Here is a 25,422-nt window from a genome sequence, read left to right as displayed (position 1 = left end):
ATGTTAACGAATTTAGTTGTATTTAGAAAATATTAACTAACACTGAGATAATGTTTTTCAAGGTTATTAAGGAACATGGTGGAAAAAAATTAAAAATTTTAGGTGGTTTTCTCCAATGTAGCAGATGATGTAGTATTACTGAAAAGTTGTATGTCAGAGGCTTGGGAAGGCTTGTTTTCAGCAAGTCTGTACAAAGTATAACTATTTCTTTAATGTATGTATGAAATGGCAATGATGCAATATTGGACATCCTCCAAAATTCTCATTTCTGTATCACCATCTTTACTACCTTTTCATTTTTTTCATGAGTGCTTCTAATGCTTGATTTGCTGTACTTTTTTGTTGATGGAAGCTCTGTAACACTCTTCACTGAAGTAGTGGGTACCAGAATGAGAAGCTCCCTGTTGGGAAAACTGTAACAAGAATTTGTGAAGGACCTGGTGCCTTTATGTGTTTTCTGGCTGCTGCTATTATCCCATTTATGTATTTATAGAGTGGTTAAGAGTTCTTTTAGCCCTCCTCTGTTAATGAAAAACAGCAGTCTAGGATTTGTGTCTCCAGCATGGATCTAGCCTGTTCCATGTTCTTACACCTAATGTGGAGATGTGGAGAGTTTTTGCAAAGGTAAATCAATTTCCTAGCCCTTGGTAAGTCCTAAGAGTTCAGTTATCCTCAGTGTAAAAGAACTGGACTTTATTTCCTTTCTGAATTTCTCTGACTGCTGTGTAGGTTCCTATGCTTTGTATAATGAATTTGAGTATTTCTCTTGTGAGTATCCTAGTGTACAACCATCCATGAATCTATCTAGCTATGCTGCAACGTTTGCAGATTCTGCTTTGTCTTGCAGCGTGCTGTAGATTTATTTTTATTTATTTAAAAAAAAAATCAACTGGAAATATATGTAAAGTTAAGTTTTCATTCCTTTTGTTTTCTTATGATCTCATATCCCTTGTCTGATAGTTAAAAGAAGATAACTTAGAGAGCAAAATGTGCCCTGTATTTCATTCTGTGAAAATGACCAGCTTGGGTACAGTGTAGGTGGTGAAAGGGGTGACACCTGTGTTCCATGCTTGTGAGTGAAAATGCTTATCATTTGGTGTGTGGATATGGCTAACAAAGTATGTGAGATGTTGGCTTGGACAGAGCATAGTAGTTTTAGTTCTCCTTTTAAATTGATGTACGTTGGTAGTATCATTCTAGTGATAAAACTTAAAAGCTGAAAAGAAAATAATTCATCAATATCATCTTGTTGGTGATGTGCAGTGTCTTTTGCAACGGAAACATATGATACCATGGGGTTTTTTTCATAAATGGCGTCAGCAATACTTTATAGCTGAGATACAGTCACACTGGGCAAGAGAATGGAAGAGGAGGGAACCTGGTGGAAATAGCAGAATCCAGTTACAGTACTTGTTTCTGGAGCTTCAGTCTCTGGACATCTCTGCATAATCTTTATGAAAGTTTGATTTTGAGACCACTTACATGTCTTTAATATCCTCTTCGTTTTCTTTTTTTTTTTTTTTTTTTTTTTTTTAGAGTATTACAATAACACAGTATTTCACAGAGTAGTGCCTGGCTTTATAGTGCAGGGAGGTGATCCCACTGGAACTGGATCAGGTGGAGATTCAATCTATGGAGCTCCCTTCAAGGTACATATCTGTATATCCTATGCATTAATTTTTGGTTATTCTCTATCAGTTGTTCTTCCTGCTGTGTTTAGGTTGTGAGAAAACAAACCTTATATTAGAAATGCAACATTATACATGTACAGTAATTGCTTTCACATGTTGCTTCAGTATTTTTGAATATGCCTTTTTGAATTGAGAGTTCTTAAATCTAGCTGTTCTGATATTATGATAAATGTGTAACCTTACTAGCATGAACTTCACAAGGAAAAATAGGGGAGGGGAAGAGTGAAGAGTAGGTGTTGATACCTGACAAACTCAGATGCAGAAATGTACATTGTTTACGTGCATTGTATCTCATTTAGGAAAGGTCTCTGAATGTTGTATATGCGTTCACTGGTATTATTGATACCAGCATGGCTCATCTCTTAACCGGGAGGCTTAGATGCTGAGTGAAGCTACACATGCACGGCAGCTGTATTCTGTTCTGCCTGATTGTTTTATTTCAGATGGGGCAGGCACCTTTAATTCATGACTGAAGCTGCATAGCCTGTCTCTGGGCCTTCCATCTCCCTGCTGCTAGAGTAGACTCGTACATATAACACAAATGTGAAGTTTGTGGAAGGGATTGGTACCTGAGCAGAGAACAAAACAAATGTTACCAATATTGTAGTAGCATCGCTGCTTAAAATTAGTGGTATCTCAATATTGCAGTGTTTAGAATTGTGATAGTACCATGGTATTAATATATTACTCATCGCTTTCACCTTGCTTTGAAAGTAGTCCTATTCTGTCTTCTTACGGTCCACAAAATATTCTTCCTATGGATTTTTGCAACACTGTACTATTACAACCTGTTATTGAGCTTCCAGTTATTTTACATGAATTAGGATTTTTCCCCTAAATACAGTGGTTAACAAAAATGGTAGTTTTACAAGAAATGTATGAAATGCAGTTACTTTCAGAAATGCTTTGGATTTTCTTAATATTGGAGGGATAATAAATTCCAACAAAAATAATGAATAACGATTGATTATTAGGCAATGATTGGAAAAAGAGAAAGTTAACAAGACAAAACTTAGAGTTTTTATTAAATCATGTATCTTGCAATTATTGATATACTAGTTTCTAAATTTTTTTCTTTCGGTGTTTGTTGGTTATGTGTTTATGGTTTCTTTTGAAAGAAGATTGTTCACTTGTTTGCATTATTATAGGCACCAAGAAGAAAAAACATTGACTAAAAATAATCTTTTCTGCTGAAAATAGAAGCTTTTAAATACAATTGTGGCATTAAGTTTCAAAAGACTTTGGTTTTATTACTGTCTGAATTGAGAAGAAAATTAACAGCATATTTTCCCTGTGTGCATATTGATGTAAATAAGCCGTAGCTAAAGAAGTGGAAAAAATAGTTACATACTTAAATCGTGTTCTTTTCTCTTCTGTCTTTGCCAGGATGAGTTCCATTCACGATTGCGATTTAATCGAAGAGGACTTGTTGCTATGGCGAATGCTGGGCCTCATGATAATGGGAGTCAATTTTTCTTTACGTTAGGTCGTGCAGATGAACTTAATAACAAGCACACAATCTTTGGAAAGGTCTGCTACACGAACTAGAGTCCCAGTTTGCGTTTGACAGAAGCTACTATAAGTTTCTCTGTATTCAAAGGCTATTTTAGTGTTGTTTGCTGCTATGTACATTAGAAATTTATTTCACCGCTTTCTAAGCTGTCTCCGTTCTCTTTGTTTCCCATGTCTGGTAGAAATGTTTCTATGGGTTGTTCCTATAATTATCTACTTTGCTGTTGTTATTCTTCTAAATTATATTTTCGTGTTGTGCTTCCTTTGAATAATCTTACTAATATTATTATGGCTCTGTCTTATTAATCAGTTCATCTAATACTAGTGACATTTTAGAAAACTGTTTGTAATTACCCAAGCGGAATCAGGAAAATGAAAAACATAAGATGAATTTACCACTTTCATGATTTACTTGAAAGAAAATAAACCAATGATTTTATTATTTCACAGTGTCTTTTGTTTTCCTGTTTCACAGCTCACAGTAAGAATTTGACATCTTCCCCTGTATACACTCTCAAAAATGCAGGTTTAGCTACCTGTATTCCTTCAACTTTTGCTGTTTAAATTTAAAAAAACCAAACCTTTGTACATTGTACTTGCTGTCTTTTAGAAGTCTTACATGCTTAAAGTATTTCCTGTATCATTTGTATTTTCAAAATTCTTTACATAATAATTGCCTTGCATTTTGCAGAATAACTAACAAAAATTATAGGCCAGGACTTTCAAACCTTTTATAAATTTGACAGGTTACAGGGGATACAATATATAACATGTTGCGTCTGGCTGAAGTAGAAGTTGACAAGGAAGAGAGACCTCTCAGTCCACACAAAATAAGAAGTAGTGAGGTGAGTATGTTCTGGTTTGAAATTTGAAATTTTAAAATTCTTTTGTTCATAGTGTTCAGAAAACTGTGTTCTAGTATGAAAACTTGGCATGTCTTTTGAAATTTTGAATTTATTTTGAAATTTTGAATCATTTAATATTAACAAAATACTTATTAAACACTTTTTTAACAGGTGTTGTTTAATCCTTTTGATGACATCATTCCAAGACCAAATAGAAAGCTGAAGAAGGACAAACCAGAAGAAGAAACTAAAAAATCCAAAGTAAAAGGCACAAAGTAAATATATGCAACATAAGTGGTGGTTAATTTTCTTTCACCTTTAATTTGCAGCTTGGTAATTTTCTATTTCTGCTTTTGAAACACAAGGCTTTACCAAAATGCACAGAGGAATGTTCTCTAATCTTAGCAAAACCTACTTCCCTGTTTTTGAAGAGATCGTACAAATCTAGTTGCTCTGACTGAAGTGAGTGTGCATCACCTGAGCTGTCACTGTTTCGTGCATGCTAATAGTTTGTTGCAAAACAGAGGTAAGAGGTAGCTTAAGCCTTTCCCATGGGCAAGAATGTGCAATCGTTCTTTTGTGACCGAGGTGACACTGAAGTTAACGTGTACTACTAACTAGGTTATAGCTCAGTTGTTTGAGGTTTTTGAAGTTACTTTATCAGCTACCACTTCTCTCCCACTAAAATACTTAGCAAAAGGCAGGCATTTTGACATGGGAAATTTCAGTTTCTGTGAATGAAATCTGGTAGTCATAAACATGCAATGAAAAGTAATAGAAAATCTGAAGTGTGTGTATGCTGTCAGTTCTGTTGGACAGAAATACAACATGTTGTGACTGACTGGTTCCAACACAGTGTAAACAATTAATTTTGAAAAAAAAATAAAAGATCATTGTTTCCTTTAATTACATTCTGTGAATGTGTGTGCATTTGATGCCTTTCTGAGCTGTCACATCTTGAAAATTTGGTGTTTGATACTTGAATGTTGCTCTGTTGGGAAAAAAAAAATTGAAAAAAATGCAACTGCTCTGTTTTCAGAGCTGTCAGCATTTAAGAGTCTGTGAAAGTTACTCAAGGCAGAATTTCTTAAATTTCATCTTACCATTTTCTAAGCGATGCTTAGCTATCCGGATTGTTTTGTCTCAGGAATAGAATAGAACATGCTTCTCTAAATATTCGTGGTTTATTGCAAAACAACATGTTGTAGTTGTTTGAAATTGGTGCATTTAGCAGGACAAAACGTTTTTTTTTTTTAAATCTCATAAAATATGAAAGTAATATGTTTAGAGTTTATGGAATGCTAATAAGACAGTATTTAAAGTTTTACTAGAAAATGTGTTTTCTCTCTTAAAGAAATTTTAACCTGCTTTCCTTTGGGGAAGAAGCTGAAGAAGAAGAGGAGGAAGTCAGTAGAGTTAGTCAGGTACTGTACCAAATCATGCCCATTTTTCTTTTCCACTTAAAATTACGTTTTTTGCATGTTTGTGAAAAGCTTTAAAGTTCTTAATCTTGTTTTTATGTTTGAGTTTTGAACAATAGTACTAGAAATTACTTCAGTTTTTATGATTCTGCTATTTTAACATGTTGAAAAAACAGAGCTTTTTGACTTTTCGAACTTTGAAGGTGCCTTCAGTTACTGCATGATATTTTTACATTTCCATAAACATGAAGTTTCGTACTTCATAGCGTAGATCTATGTCTGCTTTTAAAACTCATGGAGGTGATAGGTGCTTTATTCTTCTTCACCTCCTTAAATGTAGGAGTGTGATTTGATGGTAAAATACTTGAGGTTTGAAATAGATCAACTTGTTCATTGCCAGTGCATGCTTAGCTCCATTTTCTGATGTATATCCCTTCTGTGTGCAAAATGAAGTGGGGTTATTGTCAGGAAAATAGTGCGTTATCGTAATTAAATATTGCACTATTGTGAATGGTCCACATTCACAGAACTAGAGTGGCATAGGTAGTCTTTGATCTAACGTTTCCGTACCTGACTTAGCCACTTAAATAAGGTTAGTTTAAAAATTTCTTTAACAAGTTGTCATTCTCATTTCTACTGCTGACCAAATTATTTCTCTAGAGCCCTAGGCTTTCTTGCTTATTTGTACAGTTCGGGTACCTACCTGCTTCAGTTAGTGATCAGAGTACATGGTGCTGAGTCCTGTACCACGTAAGTGAAAAAACAGCCCTCAGTCCTCAGGATTCAGTTAAAATACAAAAGACAACGGTGAATAATGATGGACAATATTACAGTGAGATGGTGTCAGTCAGGATGATAGTAGAGGTTTATCACAACAGTAGTTTTAACTTTTTCTTTCTTGTTTCAACTTACCAGTCAGACTAATTATACTTGTTCACGTTAACATACTCATCTGCAGTTCTGCTCTTGGTATATGTCTGGTTTTTAATATTGCATTTATCTTGGTTGCTTTGATGTTCTTCCCTTTCACACCAAATACTCACTTTCCAGTTTAAAATGATCTAAGTAGAACACCTGTTTCATGACAAGCCCAGTTTCAGTGTTATCACGCTGTCTTCAACTCAGTCTTAAAATCTCATCCTCTGTTTGTCCTGACTAAATTCTGGACTAGCTGTAGCTGGGAAAATAACCAAATCAACTGTTTATGAAGAATTTCTATTCATTCTTTACAACAGAATGAAACCTTTTTTCCCAAACCTCATTGCTTGTTTCTAATAGGTCTAGATCAGTATTTCTATAGTTCTGGATATTATCTTAATCTTGATTAAGTTGAAGTATGTGAACTTCAGCACCAACTTTCGTTCTCTGTTTTCAATAAGAAAAATTGAAGGTCAAAATTAATAATGGGATTCTTTGACATCTACAAATTCAGAATCCTGTGAACTCTTTTTGGTTGCTAGATGTGGTAAGTCTTGCTTGTTTCAGCATAGGAAGGGTGTACTTTTAAGGACTGAGGTTGAGAGGAAAGTCTGCAAGTAACTGAGGAATCCTCTAACAGATCTGGGAAAAGGGAACATTTTCTATTAATTTTTAGTGCAGTGAGGCTGAAGATAAAATTACGTAAAGAGTAAATGAAAACACCATGTATTAGGATGAAATTTTTACAGTATTTAATGGTTTCATGTTTATGTGTGAAAAATAAGAATTCTTGTCTTAGTCACATCATATTAACCAAGTAAATACTGAATTTAAGAATGCCTCCCTAAGTCTTTTCTCCATCTTCCCCATTATGAACAATTTTCTACTCTGGACTTGTTCAGCCTGCACTACACTTAATCTAAGTGAGGGAATGTATTTTGCCTTTGCTGCAATGCATCACCAGACTCGTGTTCCTGAGACTGTACAAAGAAGGGCACGAAGGATAACTGGGAATATGGATCATGGTAACTTTAAAATAAAAAGAAGGGGGAGGAAGGGAAAGATGAGAATGATTATTCTCTATTTCTTACAATATGAAAGTTGAGACACAAAGATAAATGAGCAAATAAATATACAAAAAAAAAAGTATTTTTTCCTCTTGGAATTTAAGTTGTGAACATTTATGCCACAGAACGTGATTTAAGTGAGAAGCATAAATACTTTTAAAAAGAGATTAACCAAGGGATTAGGGCCATTGGTGTCTTTTAAATATGGCAGGTCAAATTGTGTCTTCTGTTTCAGGAGAGTCTCTAAATGGTTATATTACAGAGAGTATGAATCTTAGAAAGAAAATCTGTGTACCCCAGAAGGTTATAGAAGGCAGAGATCACAGGATTATGGAAGTTTGTGTCAAGGAGTGGCAAGAGCAGAATGGCGGAATGAGGGAGGGCGAGCGAGGAGGCAAGAGTGATTCTAGCACAGGCAGTGCGCTCACCAACAGGGACACAATCCCACAGGGTCTGGATACAGCAGGCAGAGTTGGTTGCTGATAACAGGGTTCATCAACGGTCCTGGACACAGCAAGCAATAACAAAGACCAAGGTCCCCATCCAGGGAGTGCAGTTAGGAGCAGCAAGAGATGGGACAGGAGACAAGGCTGGAGACAAGTCTACAATGTGGGTCCAACAGGCCCATCCAGAAGATGGGGTTAGACACAGGTACACCTCTGACATAGCTCAGGCAGCGAGTAGATTCTCAGGCCTGAGCCGAAATGGTGCTCATGGGCAGAGGAGCTCCAGGTAAAACTTCTCAAGGCCACTAAGGCTATTCGTGCACTCAGGGACCTGACAGTGGGGTCCCCACTTGTTTTTGATTAGTGTTTAAACTGAAGCTTTCAGTGTCCAAACTGCTCATTTAATTGTCTGTGCCTGTTTGGAGCAGTTTACAAAGGTGATAAGCACTTGTCTTATGGGTCATCTAGCTCCTGAACACACACACAAATTACTTGTTGAAGGAAGTAATTTTTCATGTTGCTGAATGTGTTAGTCCTTTTTTCTACATAATAAAAAATTGAAGTTGTGTTTAAATGAGTAAGATCTTATTATCCACACAACTACTGTCTTCCTGAAAGGATTATAAAATGTGGCTGAAATGGAGACATTCAGGTCACAATACAGACTGTTTCTGTAACAGAGATTTTCAGTCTGATTGCAGTCTGAAATTTCAGTGTACTTTTTGGATTAGCATGGGGAATGCTTTCTTACTGCAGTCTTTCTGCCTGAAGATCTTATGTGTTGTTAGATTTACTTGACTGCTTGCTTCAGTAGATGATTCCTGCATGATGTAGTGCAGGTTGATGTATTGCGTGTTTGTTTCTTTTTTTTTGCTAGGGGTCTAATTAGTGTTCTACCAATTGATAAGTACTGCTTTGTACACGGTAGTTCTTTGAGTTGTCATATGCCATTATTGGAAAGTGAAGTTCTTACCTCTTCATTCACTCAAGTATATATGTGCTAGACCATGTGTCTTTATGATGTGTAATGACTGTGATGATTAAACAATCTCTTTTTTTTTTTTTTTTTTCCTTCCCCTCTTTCCTTTAAAATTCAGTGCATTGCTATTGCAAAAATACTTTTTAAATCCATGGGGTCAGTTTGATGCTCCTCTTTCTGGAACACCTTCTCTGTTTTTCTGCTATTAAAAGTGTTTATGCTTACTGGTTAGGCTAAAGCTAACAAGAAACAAGTTATCTTTTTCTTACCGTTGTTCTTTTTAACCACCTATTCTCTCAAACACTGAAATTTATAATACATTTTTTCTTTTCTCTTTTAACAGAGCATGAAGGGAAAAAGTAAAAGTAGTCATGATCTACTGAAGGATGATCCACAGCTAAGCTCAGTTCCTGCTGTCAAAAGGTTAATATGTGATTTCCAATTTCCAGAACAGATTTACTTTCAGGATGTTAGACCTGATTAGCATCATGGGTACTCATTGTTTGTCTGTTACTCTTTAAGAACTTAAGAATGGCAATGCTGGATCGGACCAAATGTTCCTCTAACCCACGATGCTATCACCAACATTGGCCATCAGTGGATGCCCAACAAAGAATAAAAGCAGGGCAAGCATAACATTTACCTGAGTAGTCTCCCAGCCTCTATCTACTTTCAGTTCAGGGGACTGTCAGAGTTTGATGTAGTTCATCTATTTAGCAATCCTTAATAGAGCTCTCATCAAAGTACTTATTCAGTCTCTTGTAATATTGTTTACATTCACGCCTTCCTGTCTGCTGCAGGAAGAAGTACCTCCCCATTTTGTTCTGAATCTGGCTGCTAGTGGTGTCATTTGATAAATTCTAACTCTTACATTGGAAGAGGCAGAGAGCAGTCAGTGCCTTTATACCTCTCTTGACCACAATCCCTGCTTAGACCATCTCTTTCCTAGCCTAAACTTTTAAAGCCTACTCAACTTTTCTTCACACAGAAGTTGTTCTGTACCTGTGGTTATTCTTGTTGCTCTTCCCAACCCTCGTTCTGTTCTAAAATATCTTTTTTTTTTTTTCAGATCTAAACAACATATTAAAAATGAGGTGAATCATAAATCTGTATGCTTGCATAAAGATAGTCTGTTTTCTTCTCTATTTCTTTTTAATACTTCTTAACTTCTGATTTGCTTTTTTAACCACTGTTGAGTATTGAGCTGAGATAGTTCCATGAAAATCTATCAACTCCAAGAATATGCTTGTCATAGAATAGTTTGGGTTGGAAGGGACCTTTAAAGGTCATCTAGTCCAACCCCCCTGCAATGAACAGGGTCATCTTCAACTAGATCAGGTTGCTCAGAGCCCTGTCCAGCCTGACCTTGAATTTTTCCAGGAATGGGGCATCTGCCACCTCTCTGGACAACCTGTTCCAGTGTTTCACCACCCTCATTGTAAAAAATTTCTTCCTTATATCTACTCTGAATCTACCCTCTTTTAGTTTAAAACCATTACCCCTTGTTCTATCGCAACAGGCCTTACTAAAAAGTCTGTCCCCATCTTTCTTATAAGCCCCCTTTAAGTACTGAAAGGCCACAATAAGGTCTCCCTGGAGCCTTCTCTTCTCCAGGCTGAACAACCCCAACTCTCTCAGCCTTTCCTCCTAGGAGAGGTGTTCCATCCCTCTGATCATTTTTGTGGCCCTCCTCCGCACCCACTCCAAAGGTCCCTGTCTTTCGTGTGCTGAGGACTCCAGAGCTGGCTGCAGTACTCCAGGTGGGGTCTCACGAGAGTGGAGTAGAGGGGCAGAATCCCCTCCCTCGACCTGCTGGCCACGCTTCTCTTGATGCAGCCCAGGACATGGTTGGCTTTCTGGGCTGCAAACGCACCTTGCCAGGTCCCGTTGAGCTTCTCATCAACCGACACCCCCAAGTCCTTCTCTGCAGGGCTGCTCTCAATCCCTTCATCCCCCAGCCTGTATTGATACTGGGAGTTCCCCAACCCAGGTGCAGGACCTTGCACTTGGCCCTGTTGAACCTCCTGAGGTTCACATGGGCCCACTTCTCAAGCTTGTCCAGGTCCCTCTGGATGGCATCCCATCCCTCAGGTGTGTCAACGGCACCACTCAGCTTGGTGTTGTCTGCAAATTTGCTGAGGGTGCACTTTATCCCACTGTCCTATGTCATTGATGAAGATATTAAACAGTACTGGTCCCAGTACAGATCCCTGAGGGACACATCATGATCCATGATGGTCAGCTGAGAGCTCCTTGTTCTGTATGTGGGACTTCTTTTCCTCATATGCATAACTTTACTTTTATCTACATCAGATTTCATCTATCATTTTATTGTCTCATCAACCAGATCTGTCTGCAATTCTTCAGTCTGCTCTTGGCTTTACTATCCTGAGTAACTTAGTATTATCAAAAAACTCAATGACCTAGCTGTTTGCCTGCTTTGTTACTGAGCTCACTGAACAGCTCAAGCCCCAACACAGACTACTGTGGAGATACGCTCGTGATCTTCCTCCATTGCAAGAAGCGTTTGCTTCTAACTTTTGTTTCTGGTCTTTTAACCATCTATTTATTCATGCGTGGACTTTCCCATCACCCCAGGACTACTTAGTTTCCTTAAAAACCTTTGGTTAGAGATTCTGTGTGAGTCCAAATATATCGGAGAGATCATCCACAACCACGTGTAGCCCCTTCAAAACACTCCCAGAAGTTGGTAAGGCAGTTCCCTTTATAGCCATGTCACAGATCCCAAGTAGGTCATTTGACCTCTTGCTGTGGTTTTTACTTGTTCAGGACTGACATCAGAATTACAGACCTGGATGCATTCTAAATGTTTTCTTTAATACTTATAAATTCATGTGGTTTGGGGTTTTTTTTAATTATAATCTATTAAGAAATAATTCCACAGAGAGTTTTCTGGATTAATTTTTTAAATGGAATCAATGTCATTGATTCCAACAAATTTGTGGTTTCTTTGATGACCTTGATTATTTATTGATGGCTCAGAGCGCACCTCAAAGGCTTGACTTTGGGGACTCCTTTAATATTCCTTGCTTTGTTTCTCTAACATAACTTCTTTTTTGAATTGTGGGATGGAAAAATCTTCAAGGGTCTTTAGTTTGTGACAGTTAACAGTGGATATGTTAGCCTTGGTATATTCAAATACATTCCTTTTTTAATACACTAAACTGTAGCTGTATGACAAATGAAAATTTTGATGTTAAGCTTAATTATCAGTATAGTGCATGTCAAACGTGCCTATATAAAGAAGGCTTTCCAAAATATAGACTATTTGCAATGAAATGCTATAAATGGTTTGATATGAGATCAAAACCGTCCATCTTAAGTGAGTTTTGTTGTTTCTTTTTTCTTTTAACTGAATACATTAGTGTTTTGTCTGGATAGCTCAAGATATGGTTAGAATTTATCCATTGTATGAAAGTCTGTGTTTTTATACCGTGTTTTTAAACATTTCCAATTAGAAAGGATTATGACAGTCAAATAATAGAAAATACTATTAATGGATACTTTTAAGATGAATATGAGGGTGATATAAATGACTAGGTTGACTAAAATTTCAAGTAGCTAACCAAACAATTCTTTTTATTTAAGAACTGGGTTCTTTTAAACAGTATTTTAAATCTCCCCTGATACTTCAGAGTAGTTATGATTATTTTTCTTCTTTTAGTGAAACAGCAAGTGAAGAAAGGGATTTGAGTGAGGTAAGTAACATTTTTTTACAAATAAGTCTTTGTTTTTTACTGTGTGTGAATTAGATTTTCTTAGGGGAACAAATGCTACTTTAGAGGTTTTTGAAAACTAGCTCAAGTCAGATTCCCAGCAAAAGGCTGGAGGCCCTTTCAGAGCTCTAAGGTTTGACCATTGTGAACATTCACAGCAGGGTAGAGTTACTACTGCATATTACCTACTGCATTTTATAAAAACTGCTTACCAGATATTTTGATCAGTAGATGAGGTATATGGGAGGTTATGTACCACAGAGTACACAAACCATAATAAAAGCCCTGAAACTGCTTCTAAAAAAAAAAGTTAAAATTAAGTTTGTCATGAATAATGATATAACTCCAATGTCTGAGGGGAAATTTGTGTATAAGTGAGAGTCCTGTTGGAAAGATTTCTTCAACGAAACAAAATTTCAGTGAATATTTATCATTTAAATTGTATTGATAAAGACTGTCACCTCTGAAAGACAGGAAATCTGAATAACCAAGGTGTGACGTTCAACCAAACATGGAGGCTATTTTAATTACAAGGAGATCGTCACACATGATGCAAAGTAAGGTTGCCAGCTGAAGTATGTCTTTACCTCCAGCCGTAGGTCATGGGGGTACCCCTTTGAGTTGCTGTTTAGACAAGGGTGTAATATTTGACCAGGAATGTAATCTCCCATTCCCCAGACTGAATCCTGAAAAGTACTGTTTTCTCTATCTACCACCATGCACAGGTACTGCATTGTTAATTGATGCACTATGGAAGTGAAGGAAAGACACGATCTATGCCATTCTTGTGCCTAAAAAAAAAAAAAAAAGAAAACAGTCTGCTTCCACGCTGTTTCCTGTTGTTTTTTCCACTAAGCATAGTATGACTTCAGGTTCTTGGACTCTTCCCCTTTGTAATTCCTGCTGCACAGGAGCATTTAAGTGTTAGAAGCGTTCTGAGAATAGTATTTAATTAACAATTCTTCAGATGTTCAAATAGCCCTTTGTTAAGTGTACTGGGTTCAGGGAATATAGAACAGGGACATATTAGGTATATTTATTTAAATTTTTATTTTTCAGCCTGATTAATCTGAATGCTGTTATAATAGTGTCATGAAGTAGGAAATAGAAAGACTTTTTTTTGTTCCTGCAGGTGCTGTCCTTAAATTTGATTTAATTGAAAGATCTTAGCTAGAATCTAACATTTCAGGCAGTTACCTGAGCCTTGTAAAGTGGTACTAGTATTTTATCATCTCTCTTGGATTTATTTCAGTTAACACATCACAGGATCACTTTCACATTTACACGGCTGCAACATGTTGGTAGTTTTATAGCCATCCCATGAGCAAATAATTCTTCCAGATCTCCCTACCTCCCCCAAATAACAAGTCCCTAGCGTGTAAGAGAAACTCTTGTTATTATTCCCTAAGCGCCTGACCTTGCTGTTCATGTTATTAAATATCATCCTGTTTCTCTTACTGCAGTCCTTAAGGTCATACATTTCATGCTTTGAGAGTCGGATCCTTTGTCTTACCAGTACCTCATTGCTATTTGTTAAATCTCTCTTTGTGCCTAAGTCATTAATGAAAACATTATATGAAAAGTGTTCACAAGACTGAAATTTTTTTTTCCTGCCAGTGACATTCCTCCATTTCCCCTTTCTGCACAACTCTTTTTCCTCTCCCTATTTGTCAGTTAGTTACTGAACAGGAAGTTTCGTGTAGTACTATGGATAGATAAAGCTTGATATCCGCCCCTCAATTCAATAATCTTCTGAAATGGCTAAATCATATTACATACAGTAGCCGTTAGTCATTCTGACACAAAATCTCTCATTACATTTTTATTTCCAGAGCAAAGAGAAGAATACGGCAACTCCACCCAGCTAACAACAGCAGCAAAAACTAGTACAGCTTCCAGGCAGGCAGTTCTGCATTTCTGTGTCACTAGGGGAACATCATCATCCAACTGAACAGCTGCTTCCCTCCTGAGTTGTCATGTAGCCCACTCTGAGTGGAAATGTGTTAAATCTATTAGTTGGTAAAAAGACTTCAGAAAAATGGGAGATACGAGATCAGATGAAGTTAGTGAGACAGAAGAGGGACTGAAGGAGGAGACTGGACAGGAGAAAAGAGTAGAGTTGCAGGAGGGAAGGGGTTGAGGAGGAAGGTTATATCCTATTTTGTCAGTGTTTTTCTAGAAGAAAACTGGTGAAATCCTGTGCAGAGTGAGGGGAATGGAAAATTCGAGGAGATTCAGCTGAGCTGGACAAGTTGAACCATTTTGTCTCTCCCATTTTAAAATACCATCCATGGAACCCCCCTCCTGTTACTCAGATTTCTGTAATTTTTAATTAGCTTACTACTTAGCAGTTGCAATTTGTCTAGAGTTGTCCATTTTTATTCTAGAAACTCTCCTATCCACCTCTTTGTGTTTCAGTGAAATGCTCGTACCTAAGCCCTAGCCAAATCTCTCCCAGGAGTCTGTCTTTATCCTTGACTGTTAAACACCTTGAATACAGTCCTGTCATGTTGCTTTTCTGGATTCTGCCCCCTGCCATTGAGGTCTGTTGTCATCCCATCTCCTTGATCATTTATCAAGTAAGCAAATCCTTTGGAAAGTTTCATTATCTCCTCTGTCAAGCAATAATTTTCTGTGAAATTAAGTGAAATGCTGATTCTGTTCCACTTTTCTCTTTCCCCTATTTAAAAAGAACAGACAAAACCTCCACAACAACCTTTCAGTTATTTCACTGACGAAGTATTCAGCTATTTTACTCTGCTGAATATTCACAGATTTCGTTTTTTATTCCTGACTGGTCTTCCCTTGTCTAAATCTAAAATCTAAGCATGGTAGTCTGAAGATTCCTAAACAGTGTCTCAAATACAACATCTGAAATCCAGCGCTTGATTTTTCTCTTCTATTCCCAAAATTGTGCCTCTTGCTGCTTTTATTTTTCTCCCCTCTCCCCCTCCATGTTTATGGACATGCTCTTCATGCTACTCTTCCTCCTACCTGTCAGTCACAGCCAGGACATGTACATTGTCTTTAGAGTGGTGCTGTCCAAGTGCTGACATCCTGGCAGTCTCCTGGATACAGTACAGTACTTTGGAAGACCATTTCTAAGTCTGGCCTTTCTCTCTGTGTGGTTAAAATTACAATCATGTAGCATCTTACGCTTTTGCTTTAGCTAATTAGCATCACTCCAAAATAAGTATAGAAAGGTGTGCCATCTAGTCTTTGAGCTGGCATCCTTCCATTAAGATTCATGCAGGCTTCCTTCTTCAAGGAAGGAAGCAGTCAAACTTAAATCTCTTGGTCTAGTCAGGCTTCTTCTTCATGACTGAGAGGAATGACTTATTTCTCCCTCCAAATGTCTTTGAACCAAGGTGGTTTATCCCCTTTTGCTTTCCTCTGCTAGGCCTGGAAGCATAGTACCTCTGTAGCAAGTCGGGATGATTGATGCTACGGATTTTCACAGCCTCTTTTGATCAATGTGGTATTTGTAAATTCCCTCATGGAGACCAACGGGCAAATCTCTTCCATCCCGTCATGACTGTAGTATAGCCCTGTGGCAGGAAGTTCTTAATAAGTTTTGTTTTTCTTTTATTGGAAAATGAAGGAAATGTTTAATGTATTGCCTTGAACAGATTTTGGATTTATGAACAAAGATGAGACTACTACCATGTTGCTATGAGGTCTCCTGCAGACCTGTAAGGGTTTACAGTCTGGAATAGACTGTTTTAGTTTTTTAATCCATACAAAAAAGATGTAATTTGTGTATGAAAAAATATTTAATTATCATATTTCTAATTTTTTGTTTCCTCTGAAGCAAATAAGGAGATATTTGATTGAAAAGTTTGCTTTGAAATGAAGTATTTTTCTTTTTTTTTTGGTAAGGGTTTATCTTTGTAAGAAAAACTTTCCATATTCAACATTCTGTAGTAAAAAAAAAAAAGCTAAAGGAGAACTTTTATCATTTTAAATCAATAAAGGAGGAAGAAGAACATGATGAAGATGCTGATAGTGTAGAAGGTGAAGCTGCTAGCAATGAGAAATTTCAAATAAAAGAACGCATTGCCAAGAAGTTGAAAATTGATACAAATGAAAATGCTAAACAGCAACCTCAAGAGGAAGAAACTAAGACAGAAAAGAAAACAACTAGTCGCAGGTAAGTATTGTGCTTTTTTTTTTTTTCCTTCAGCTTGTTGGCAGTTAGATTTTCTGCTCAGTTCCAGTTTTGCAGTTACTACATTGATAGGTTAGTATTACGTTAAAATTATTCCCCCCTGCCCCCCTCCAACTGTGGAAGATGAAATTGCCTATTGCTTTCTCATTTCTTAGTTTCATTTGGCGGTTTGAGCCAAACAGTTAAGTTACATTTTGTTACACTGACCACTTATTGATACGTTTTATGGGAGTTTTATTTTTCCCTGTGAGTTATAAATGAAGAGTATTTATATGTATTTATCATGCTTTACTTTGTCTTTCTACACAGTTGTAAGATTGAGTTTTGTAGCTTCTTTATCTGTGATAACACATGGCGGTCATCCACCACTGAGACTTACAGAAAGTAAAGGCTTCCTAGTCATCCATTAAAGTCTGGTTTAACACACTAGTCATTCTTGCAGTGTACCAGTTTTTCAACACTGCAATTGATGCATCAGTTTTTAAGTACCATCTAGGACTGTTCCTAGAGGGCTGGAATATGTCTGTGTTTAGTAGTGTAACACTGTATTCAAATTATTAAACTAGCTCTAGACAAATTGTTATGTTTCTGTAGCAGTGTTCAGCTCTTTACAGACATAAAAGCATGGGTTCATCATGTAATATAGCTGTGCCAGCCTTCATGAACATCAGTACTGATTAGCACTCAGTTTTCAGTGAGTTAATTTGTTTTCTTGGAACCTTGTGTCTTGGCAGTCTTTCTTCCAGAGCTGGTTTGGGAATTTCTGCCCGATCATATTTATATTGCCTAAAAACTTTCGTCATGTATGCAAGTGATGTGTAGTGGACCTGATGGCAAACTTACTAGGAATTATTGTCCAGTATTTCAATAAATGTGGGCTCCAGAAGTTACTGAACAATTAAGTCCTTGCAGTTCTATATTTCAATGTGTAAATTTACTTATTCAGTGAAACTTACTGGAGGGTAGAGGGAGGAAGCATCAAAAAGGCAATTTAGATTTTGTACTCCAACTCTGCACAGTTGTCATAAATAACTGCCTGATGAAATTATTTGGGCTTTGCCTATGCTAAATTCTGCATATGTAGTGGCTGTCTTAGATTCTGTCCCACAACAGTTTCCTCTGAACTGAACCATTCCTCCTCTTCCCCCCCCGCACCCCCCTTTTTTTTTGTGTGTGTGTCTGTTTACCCCCACTGCAGATATGGTTTTATATGTAATGGCCAACGCATATTGCCAACATGGAAGAATCCAGGACAGTCTGTTTGTGACAAAAGAATACCTGGTAGTCAGTATAAACGTTTCACAAGTTCCATAGCAATTCCTGTCCCTATTAATAACTGGGAAGTAAAGGATTTGGGTCAAGACACATGAAGATAAATTTGTTTTAATAATAATACACTTTGAGATAAGCTACATATTGAAACTTTGATTGGAAAGCAGAAGGAATAACTGAAACAAAATCAGTTGTTGTTTTACAGTCATCAGAAATTCACATATCTGACGTGCAACGCTTGCAGGTTATTCTGGTTTTATGTGACTAAATATACCTGCTAAAAATAAAAACAACTATATCTTATTGAAGAAGGGGCTGTTGTCAGTTATGGTGGGCATTCAATCATTATCTTAGTTGTAAAAGAAAACTAATTATTAAGAGAGAAGGGAAATCACACCCTGACATTTGCAACTTGATGGATATTGATCTGATTATTTTTATTGAAAGAATTTGATATGATTTTAAAAGCAAGATTAGTAACTTCCATGTGAGGTAGTATTTTTAACTCTGTGTCACCCATATGTTTAGAAGCAGGCCATGCTTTTAGAGTGGTAGGAACACTTGCATTATTTTGGATAATCTTTTAATATTGGTATATTAAAATATACCAACTGTAAGTGTTGCTGTTTTCTACCTTTTTTGGGGCAGTGAAAAGCCCAGTGAGAACATTGACAAGAAAACAATTTTTATTAACTGCTTCAGTAAGTTTGAATAGCTCCAGAAAATAAAATATTCATGGGATTTAAGCAGGAAATTCAGTGTCCTTTTCTACATGTTCTCCAGTATTGATTTGAATCTGAGAAGCACACAAGGTACAGTACAGAAGCCTTTGTAATTTGAGCAAATCTGAGTGGGTTCCAGTCAGGTTTTTTTTCAGGCCTAGAAGATGTTACTTCCAAAGTTCCTCGTAATTTTGTGTTTGCTGAAGACCCAATGTACTTAATAGCTGGAGATAAATAAGCAAGAGCATTTGACATCAAAAATTCAGCACAGTAACATAAAGGGATATAGTAAACAAAATCTGTAATTTAAATGGACATTAGTTTTTCCTGTCATATGATTTTACTTTTAGTTAGAGGCAAGGCAACTAACTTTCCTGCTTTGGCAAACTTCATGTAGTCAACAAGATTTGTGTGGTCAGATCTGTAAACTGATGTTAATCCATTTCTTTTGGAACCGTACATAAATCTGATCTCTTTGTAGAACCATGTAGTGTTAGTATACCAGCATAAAACTCTTATTTCATGAACATTGGCTTTCTGTTTTTCATTCTTTTCTAAGAGCACGTAAATCACAGTATGTGAAATTCAGTGCCATGTTTCATGGCTGTGCTAGATATAACTAGGTATTGTTTCAGAGGACATATACAAGACGTCTTCAAAAAACCTCTCCCCCGTTTTTCCTTTCTGCCATATTTGAAGTTGTGCTATGTGGCTGCTTTGGAAATTGGTGGCTGTACTATCTCTGCTAGACAGCTGGTCCATAGAAAGTATACTGAGATCAAGGAGGATGATGGATAACTTGGATCCCAAAATTTGGTTACTAGTCCTACGGTTGAGATCGATGCATAATCCCAGTGATAAATTACATGAATATTTGTGTCGATTAAAATGGTTGTATGTCAGTATGTGCGAGAAGAGTACGTGAGGTAGTTTTCTGTCTCACATCTTGCAGAAACATTGTGCTGAAGCAGTTTCCTGACTGCAGAAAAGAGTAATTCCTGGTTTTCAGTACTCTGCCTTCAGTGGTTGATTAATCCTGCAGCCTAATAATGTTTGTGATATTACCCATTGTCCTGGTTTCAGCTGGGACAGAGTTAACTCTTCTTAGTAGCTGGTACAGTGCTGTGTTTTGGATTTAGTGTGAGAATAATGTTGGTAACACTCATGTTTTAGTTGCTGCTAAGTAGCGCTTATCTTAAGCCAAGGACTTTTCAGTTTCCCATGCTGTGCCAGCAAGCAGGTGTGCAAGAAGCTGGGAGGGAGCATAGCCGGGGCAGCTGACCTGAACTAGCCAAAGGGGTATTCCATACCATAGAATGTCGTGCCCAGTATATAAACGGGGGGAGTTGGCCGGGGGGGACAGATCGCTGCTGGGGCATCGGTCAGCGGGTGGTGAGCAATTACATTGTGCATCACTGGTTTTTTTTTTCCTTCTCCCCCCTCCTTTTTTTTGTTATATTCCTTTTCATTACTATTATTATTATATTTCATTATTATTATTGTTAGTATTATATTTTACTTTAGTTATTAAATTGTTCTTATCTCAACCCACAAGTTCTGCCTTCTTTCCCGATTCTCCTCCCCATCCCACCAGGAGCCGGAGGGGGGGACGGGGAGTGAGGGCGTGGCTGTGTGGTGCTTGGCTGCTGACTGGGGCTAAACCACAACACCCATAATATTCCCCAATACAGAATAAGTATAAGCTTCTCGGAGTCAATGAACTGTTCTGGATCATGGAGATTGGACAAATACACATTAGTGTTAGATAGCTGCATGGGTTAGTGGAGGTGAGAATTCAGAAATTTAAAAGTTCTCCAAGAACAGCTTTTTCTGAAAAAGTACCTTCAAGTACATGGCAGCCAGATAACATCTTTAGAATAGCAAAAGACATTGGACTCTGTAAGTACTTACTACGTACCAATCTGTTTAACTGTCTGTTGGGTCTTACAGGGATGGCTGCTAGAAACAAATTTCCCTAAGGTATGATAGCAGGTCTGTAGCATGAAGGGAACACAAAACTAGAGCATACCCTTAGGAATGAGATACTCTATGCCCAAGCTTGCATGATGTTTTATCACATTTTCAGAGACATTTGTGTAGGCATTCTGTAAGCTGCTGGCTCTGCATGTGGATGGTTAGTGTGCTGTGTTTGTGGTTATTCCACTTTTTCAGGGCAGTAGCAGTAGTATTGTAGCCAAATGGGTTATCTTAACTCAGAAGAGGGTTTTATTTGATGTGTTTTTAGCAGTTGCGAGCTATAGCCTTGGGAGGCACTGCTTAGTACCACAAGTAACATCGATTTCTAGACTTACTGTTTTCCAAATAATTGTCTGGCATACTCTGGCACGAAAATCAAAGGCATGGTATTGTTTGTAACAAATAAGGTGTTATTAACTTTGAGGTCTGATGAGATAAAGTAAGATAAACATCAAGTTTCATTGTCTGGAATAGTGACTTTTTTGTAAGTGTACTGGAGATGATTGATAATATTCTCGCGGAACTTCACCACCCACTATAGTCCAAGTGTGTGTTGATCAGAGCAGGCAGAGATGTGGCGGCTGCAAATATCAAACAAAAAGTTGGATCCACCATATATAGCTTGAAGGGTAGTGTCTACTAGCATATCAGAGGGCCAGGAAACGTCTGATATCTATCAGAATTGTTAATCTTATCAGATATTTAAATGTACTAATAGAATAATTGAACTTCTAAAAATATTTTTTCAGAGTACTGTCTTTTAACATGCATGACTTTTTCTACAAATCTGTATTCAGTCCTGTTTCTTTTAATACAAATCCATTTGTGAAGTCAGAAGTTTGCACATCTGTTTCAGAGAAACAATATGGAAACAATAGACACCTTCTCAAATTCATGGTACTGAGATCCAATACCACTTCTAAATGCAATCATACTTGGAGTGCTCAAATGATGAAGTTGATTTGAGTCATTTCAGTCTGCATGTGAACCTTTTGTGTATGTTTTAAAAAATAAATTGAGACACTTTTGAATTTTGTATTAGATGGGAAACCTCGGGAAAAAGGATTTCCCACTCATTCTGACAAGTTGTTAGAGAAATTCCACAGGTCTGTTGGTTTTTATTAGAAAGCATAAACCTAAACTTCAAAGTATAGAACAGCTGTTTACATGAAGGAATGTATACAGACAGAAGAAGTGTTTGCCATCATTGCAATAGTAATCAAGTATAGCAGCATTACATCAAGTTTGTAAAATGGCAGTGGCTTGAGATGATCATCTGAAGGTTTCAGAGTAAACAGTCCTCTTCTAGTTTGGTAATTAAAAATAGTGTTTTTACATTTGTTTTCATCCTGTAGGTGGAGCTCGGGTGCTACACATTTCTGGTTACCAGCTTTTAAAAATTTTCACTGCTGTTTGTTTGCAAGACATGCAGTGTGCAAGTAACGTACAGTTGACTGTACAGGTTTTCACTGTACAGTCAACAGTTTCAGTTGTGTTCTTATAATGGATGTGCTATTAAATAGCAATATGAAATAGGTTTCTAGAATAGCTGAACTACTGAGAAAGAAAAGCTGACTTTTCTTTTTGAGTAGTTAGCATCACTTGAATTTAACTCCATGTTTCTATTTCCTGTTGTATATTTTTCTCCTAATAATGCTATGAATTCCAGTTGAACTAAGTAATCACATTTCTTTTGGCTTAAAGCCATCACTGACGATCATAAGGAGATGAATAGTAATAGTTACGATTAACTACTATTGGAATTAATAGTAGCTATATTGCCACTCCTTTGCATTCCTAGTTTTTCTTACATGCATGTTCCTTGTCATCGGTAAAATAAATCATCTCATGAAGCTTTAGACATCTACTGTGTGTATATATAAGAAATTACCTGCTTTGTCCTCAAAGCAGAAGTCTGTAACACTTTTTAAGGTGTAATTCCTCTGACTTCTTTTTCTCCATTTGTTAAAAGACAAGATGAAATAAGTAGTTTACTTGCAGATACCTGCACTTGGTCAAATGACTTGCATCCCCACTGTCATTTTGTCATTGTCGTGGTTTAACCCCAGCTGGCAACTAAGCACCATGCAGCCCCTCGCTCACTCCCCCCTGGTGGGATGGGAGAGAGAATCAGAAGGGTAAACGTGACAAAACTCATGGGTTGACATAAAGACAGTCTAATAGGTAAAGCAAAAGCCGCGCATGCAAGCAAAGCAAAACGAGAATTCATTCGCCACTGCCCATCAGCAGGCAGGTGTTCAGCCATCTCCAGGAAAGCGGGCCATCACGCGTGACAGTTCCTTGGGAAGACAAACGCCATCACTCTGAACGTCCCCCTCTTCCTTCTTCTTCCCCCAGCTTTATATGCTGTTCATGACATCATATGGTATGGAATATCCCTTTGGTCAGTTGGGGTCAGCTGTCCCGGCTGTGTCCCCTCCCAGCTTCTCATGCACCCTCAGCCTCCTCGCTGGTGGGGTGGTGTGAGAAGCAGAAGACTCTGTGTAAGCACTGCTCAGCAGTAACGAAAACATCCCTGTATTATCAACACTGTTTCCAGCACAAATCCAAAGCACAGCCCCATACTAGCTACTACAAAGAAAATTAACTCTATCCCAGCCAAAACCAGCACAGTCATCTAGGCACGGTAGTAATAAAAATAGTTAATAACGCTAGGCAGACATGCTCAAGTTCATGCTAAGCCCATTTCAGACCATGCAGTAAAAATTGCGTATAGTTAAGACACCATAATATTTTCTCAGCATCTGAATAAACGTTGACACACAGCATGCAAGATTGCTTTCCTAAAGTGCTCTCATAGTACTGTGGTATAGAACAGCCAAAGGTAATTTTATGTGTGATCTCATGGAAGTCTTTTAAAAAAGACCTTTAAATGAAAACTTCTTTTTCTCTTTGTAAATCTGCAATTGTTATAAATGAAGAATTGGATATTTTTTGTTCATAAATTAATAATATATGGTAGAGTATTTTGTTCTAAATGCATTTACTGTGCACTTATTACCTTGTGCTTATAATGCAGGCATTATAATGCAAAGAAATAAAAATAATTTTGGAGACTCACATAATTCTACAGTGGAAGAATTCCTGTCATTCTTGTAACTATTGAAAACCTGTAACTCCTTTGTTATTTGTAACAGTTACATTTCTGTGCATTATGGAATGCATTCAAGGGGGCTGAGACTGATGTCACAAGTCTGCTGTCTATAATCTTCATTGCAAGGTGGCTGATGTCATTGCAAGGCTGCTGTCTGTAATCTTCAAAACACTGTGGAAGTCCTCTGAGTGGAGGATGTTGCAGATGTTGCACTCATTTTCAAAAAAGGCAATCATCATAGGGATGATCCAGTTAGCCTCACTTTGGTCCTTGGGCAAATCATGGGGTAGGTCCTCTTGGAAGCTGTTTCTGGGCACGTGAAGGAGAAAAAGGTGATTGGAAATAGTCAGCATGGATTTGCAAAGGCAAGATGAGGGGAGAGCAGTGGATATCATCTGGTTTGAGCATGAGGCTAGGGTAAATGAGTTTTTGAGGTTCCTTCCGACCTGAATGCTTCTGTGATCTGTTTGGGGGGGTTTTGTGGTTTTTCTTTTTTAACCCCCCCCCCCCCCCCGACTCTGCTGGGGTCTGGAATAACAAGTCCAGCAGCTCTTCAGTTGTGGGGTTTTTTTAATTGTTTTTAAGTTACATGTATATATATTTAGGTATTTTATTTATGCTTCTACTTATTTAAATTTAACCCAGAATCTCATCTTGTGTTCAGGAAGCTACTTTTGTTCGTAAGTAGTGGCAATGTGATGTGAATACCACATACTTAGAGCTACTTATTCACTTTGGAATGTGAAGTTTATCTATTTCTGTATAGAACTGTGATATTCTTTCTTCACAATAATTACTATTTCCAATTTATTAACTATATTTCTAACTCTACTAACATTTTCTTAAACCAGGTATGACTGTTACTATCAGGCCTTGTCCAACAATACGACTTGTCTCTTTGCTTTTCAGTTAAGCACCAGGAAATATAAATTGTATGTTAATAGGACTGACTTCTGAGTTCTTGAGTACAAACTCTCTTTGCAACTGACTTCAAACTTCCCTATACCTAAAGAACTGCTGCTGTTTTCATATAGCAAATTCAGGTATTCTGTTAATAGTGTTTTAAGCCAAAGGAGACCATTAGATAAACCGTGTATCTCAAGGCATAATTTACTGCCAGTTACCCCTGTATTGAGCTCACTGTTCGGCTACAGCTGAAAAGGAAAGGCATTCAAACGTAATTTGTAGGTATCAGGATAGTGTAGTTTGGTCCATGTGTAGTCAGTGAGTGTGATCTATTCCAGTATTTAGATACCTTACCCCTAACAGTACCTCATCCAGTTTTACATTTTAATTTGTCTGGGTTCAGCTTGTAGCCAATGAATTTTTTTGCTGTGCCTTTTTCTGAAGTTCACTGCAGTATGCTGTATTTTCTCTTACTTGAACTACTTAAATTCTAATTGAGTCCTTTCTGTCTTTTTGATAAGCTGTACCCATTGAGTTCTTTCAGTCTTTCACAGTAAGACATTTTTTCCAGTCCTCAAATCACTTTATGGCTTTTTTGTTCCTTCTGCAATTTTTCAACATTCTTTAAAGAGCTTTGATCAGTAAT

General features: G+C 37.4%; 1 protein-coding gene across 3 annotated transcripts in view; it reads left to right on the top strand.

The window, feature by feature from the left end:
• Positions 1–25,422, top strand: part of CWC27 (CWC27 spliceosome associated cyclophilin) — a 124,999-nt gene that overhangs the window by 1,295 nt on the left and 98,282 nt on the right. For 2 of the 3 annotated variants that reach the window (XM_050912807.1, XM_050912808.1), the window contains exons 3-10: positions 1,537–1,649; positions 3,078–3,221; positions 3,950–4,048; positions 4,220–4,323; positions 5,403–5,472; positions 9,223–9,302; positions 12,577–12,598; positions 16,594–16,766. In XM_050912807.1, the coding sequence (XP_050768764.1) occupies positions 1,537–1,649; positions 3,078–3,221; positions 3,950–4,048; positions 4,220–4,323; positions 5,403–5,472; positions 9,223–9,302; positions 12,577–12,598; positions 16,594–16,766 (805 nt within the window). Of the gene's footprint in view, positions 1–1,536; positions 1,650–3,077; positions 3,222–3,949; positions 4,049–4,219; positions 4,324–5,402; positions 5,473–9,222; positions 9,303–12,564; positions 12,599–16,590; positions 16,767–25,422 lie in introns of all 3 variants that reach the window. The other variant, XM_050912806.1, reaches the window with a different exon arrangement.

This window comes from Gymnogyps californianus, chromosome Z (genome assembly GCF_018139145.2).
Source record: "Gymnogyps californianus isolate 813 chromosome Z, ASM1813914v2, whole genome shotgun sequence".
Taxonomy (NCBI): domain Eukaryota; kingdom Metazoa; phylum Chordata; class Aves; order Accipitriformes; family Cathartidae; genus Gymnogyps; species Gymnogyps californianus.
The sequence above is the reverse complement of the archived record's forward strand: the minus strand, read 5'-3'. Positions and strand labels throughout refer to the sequence as shown.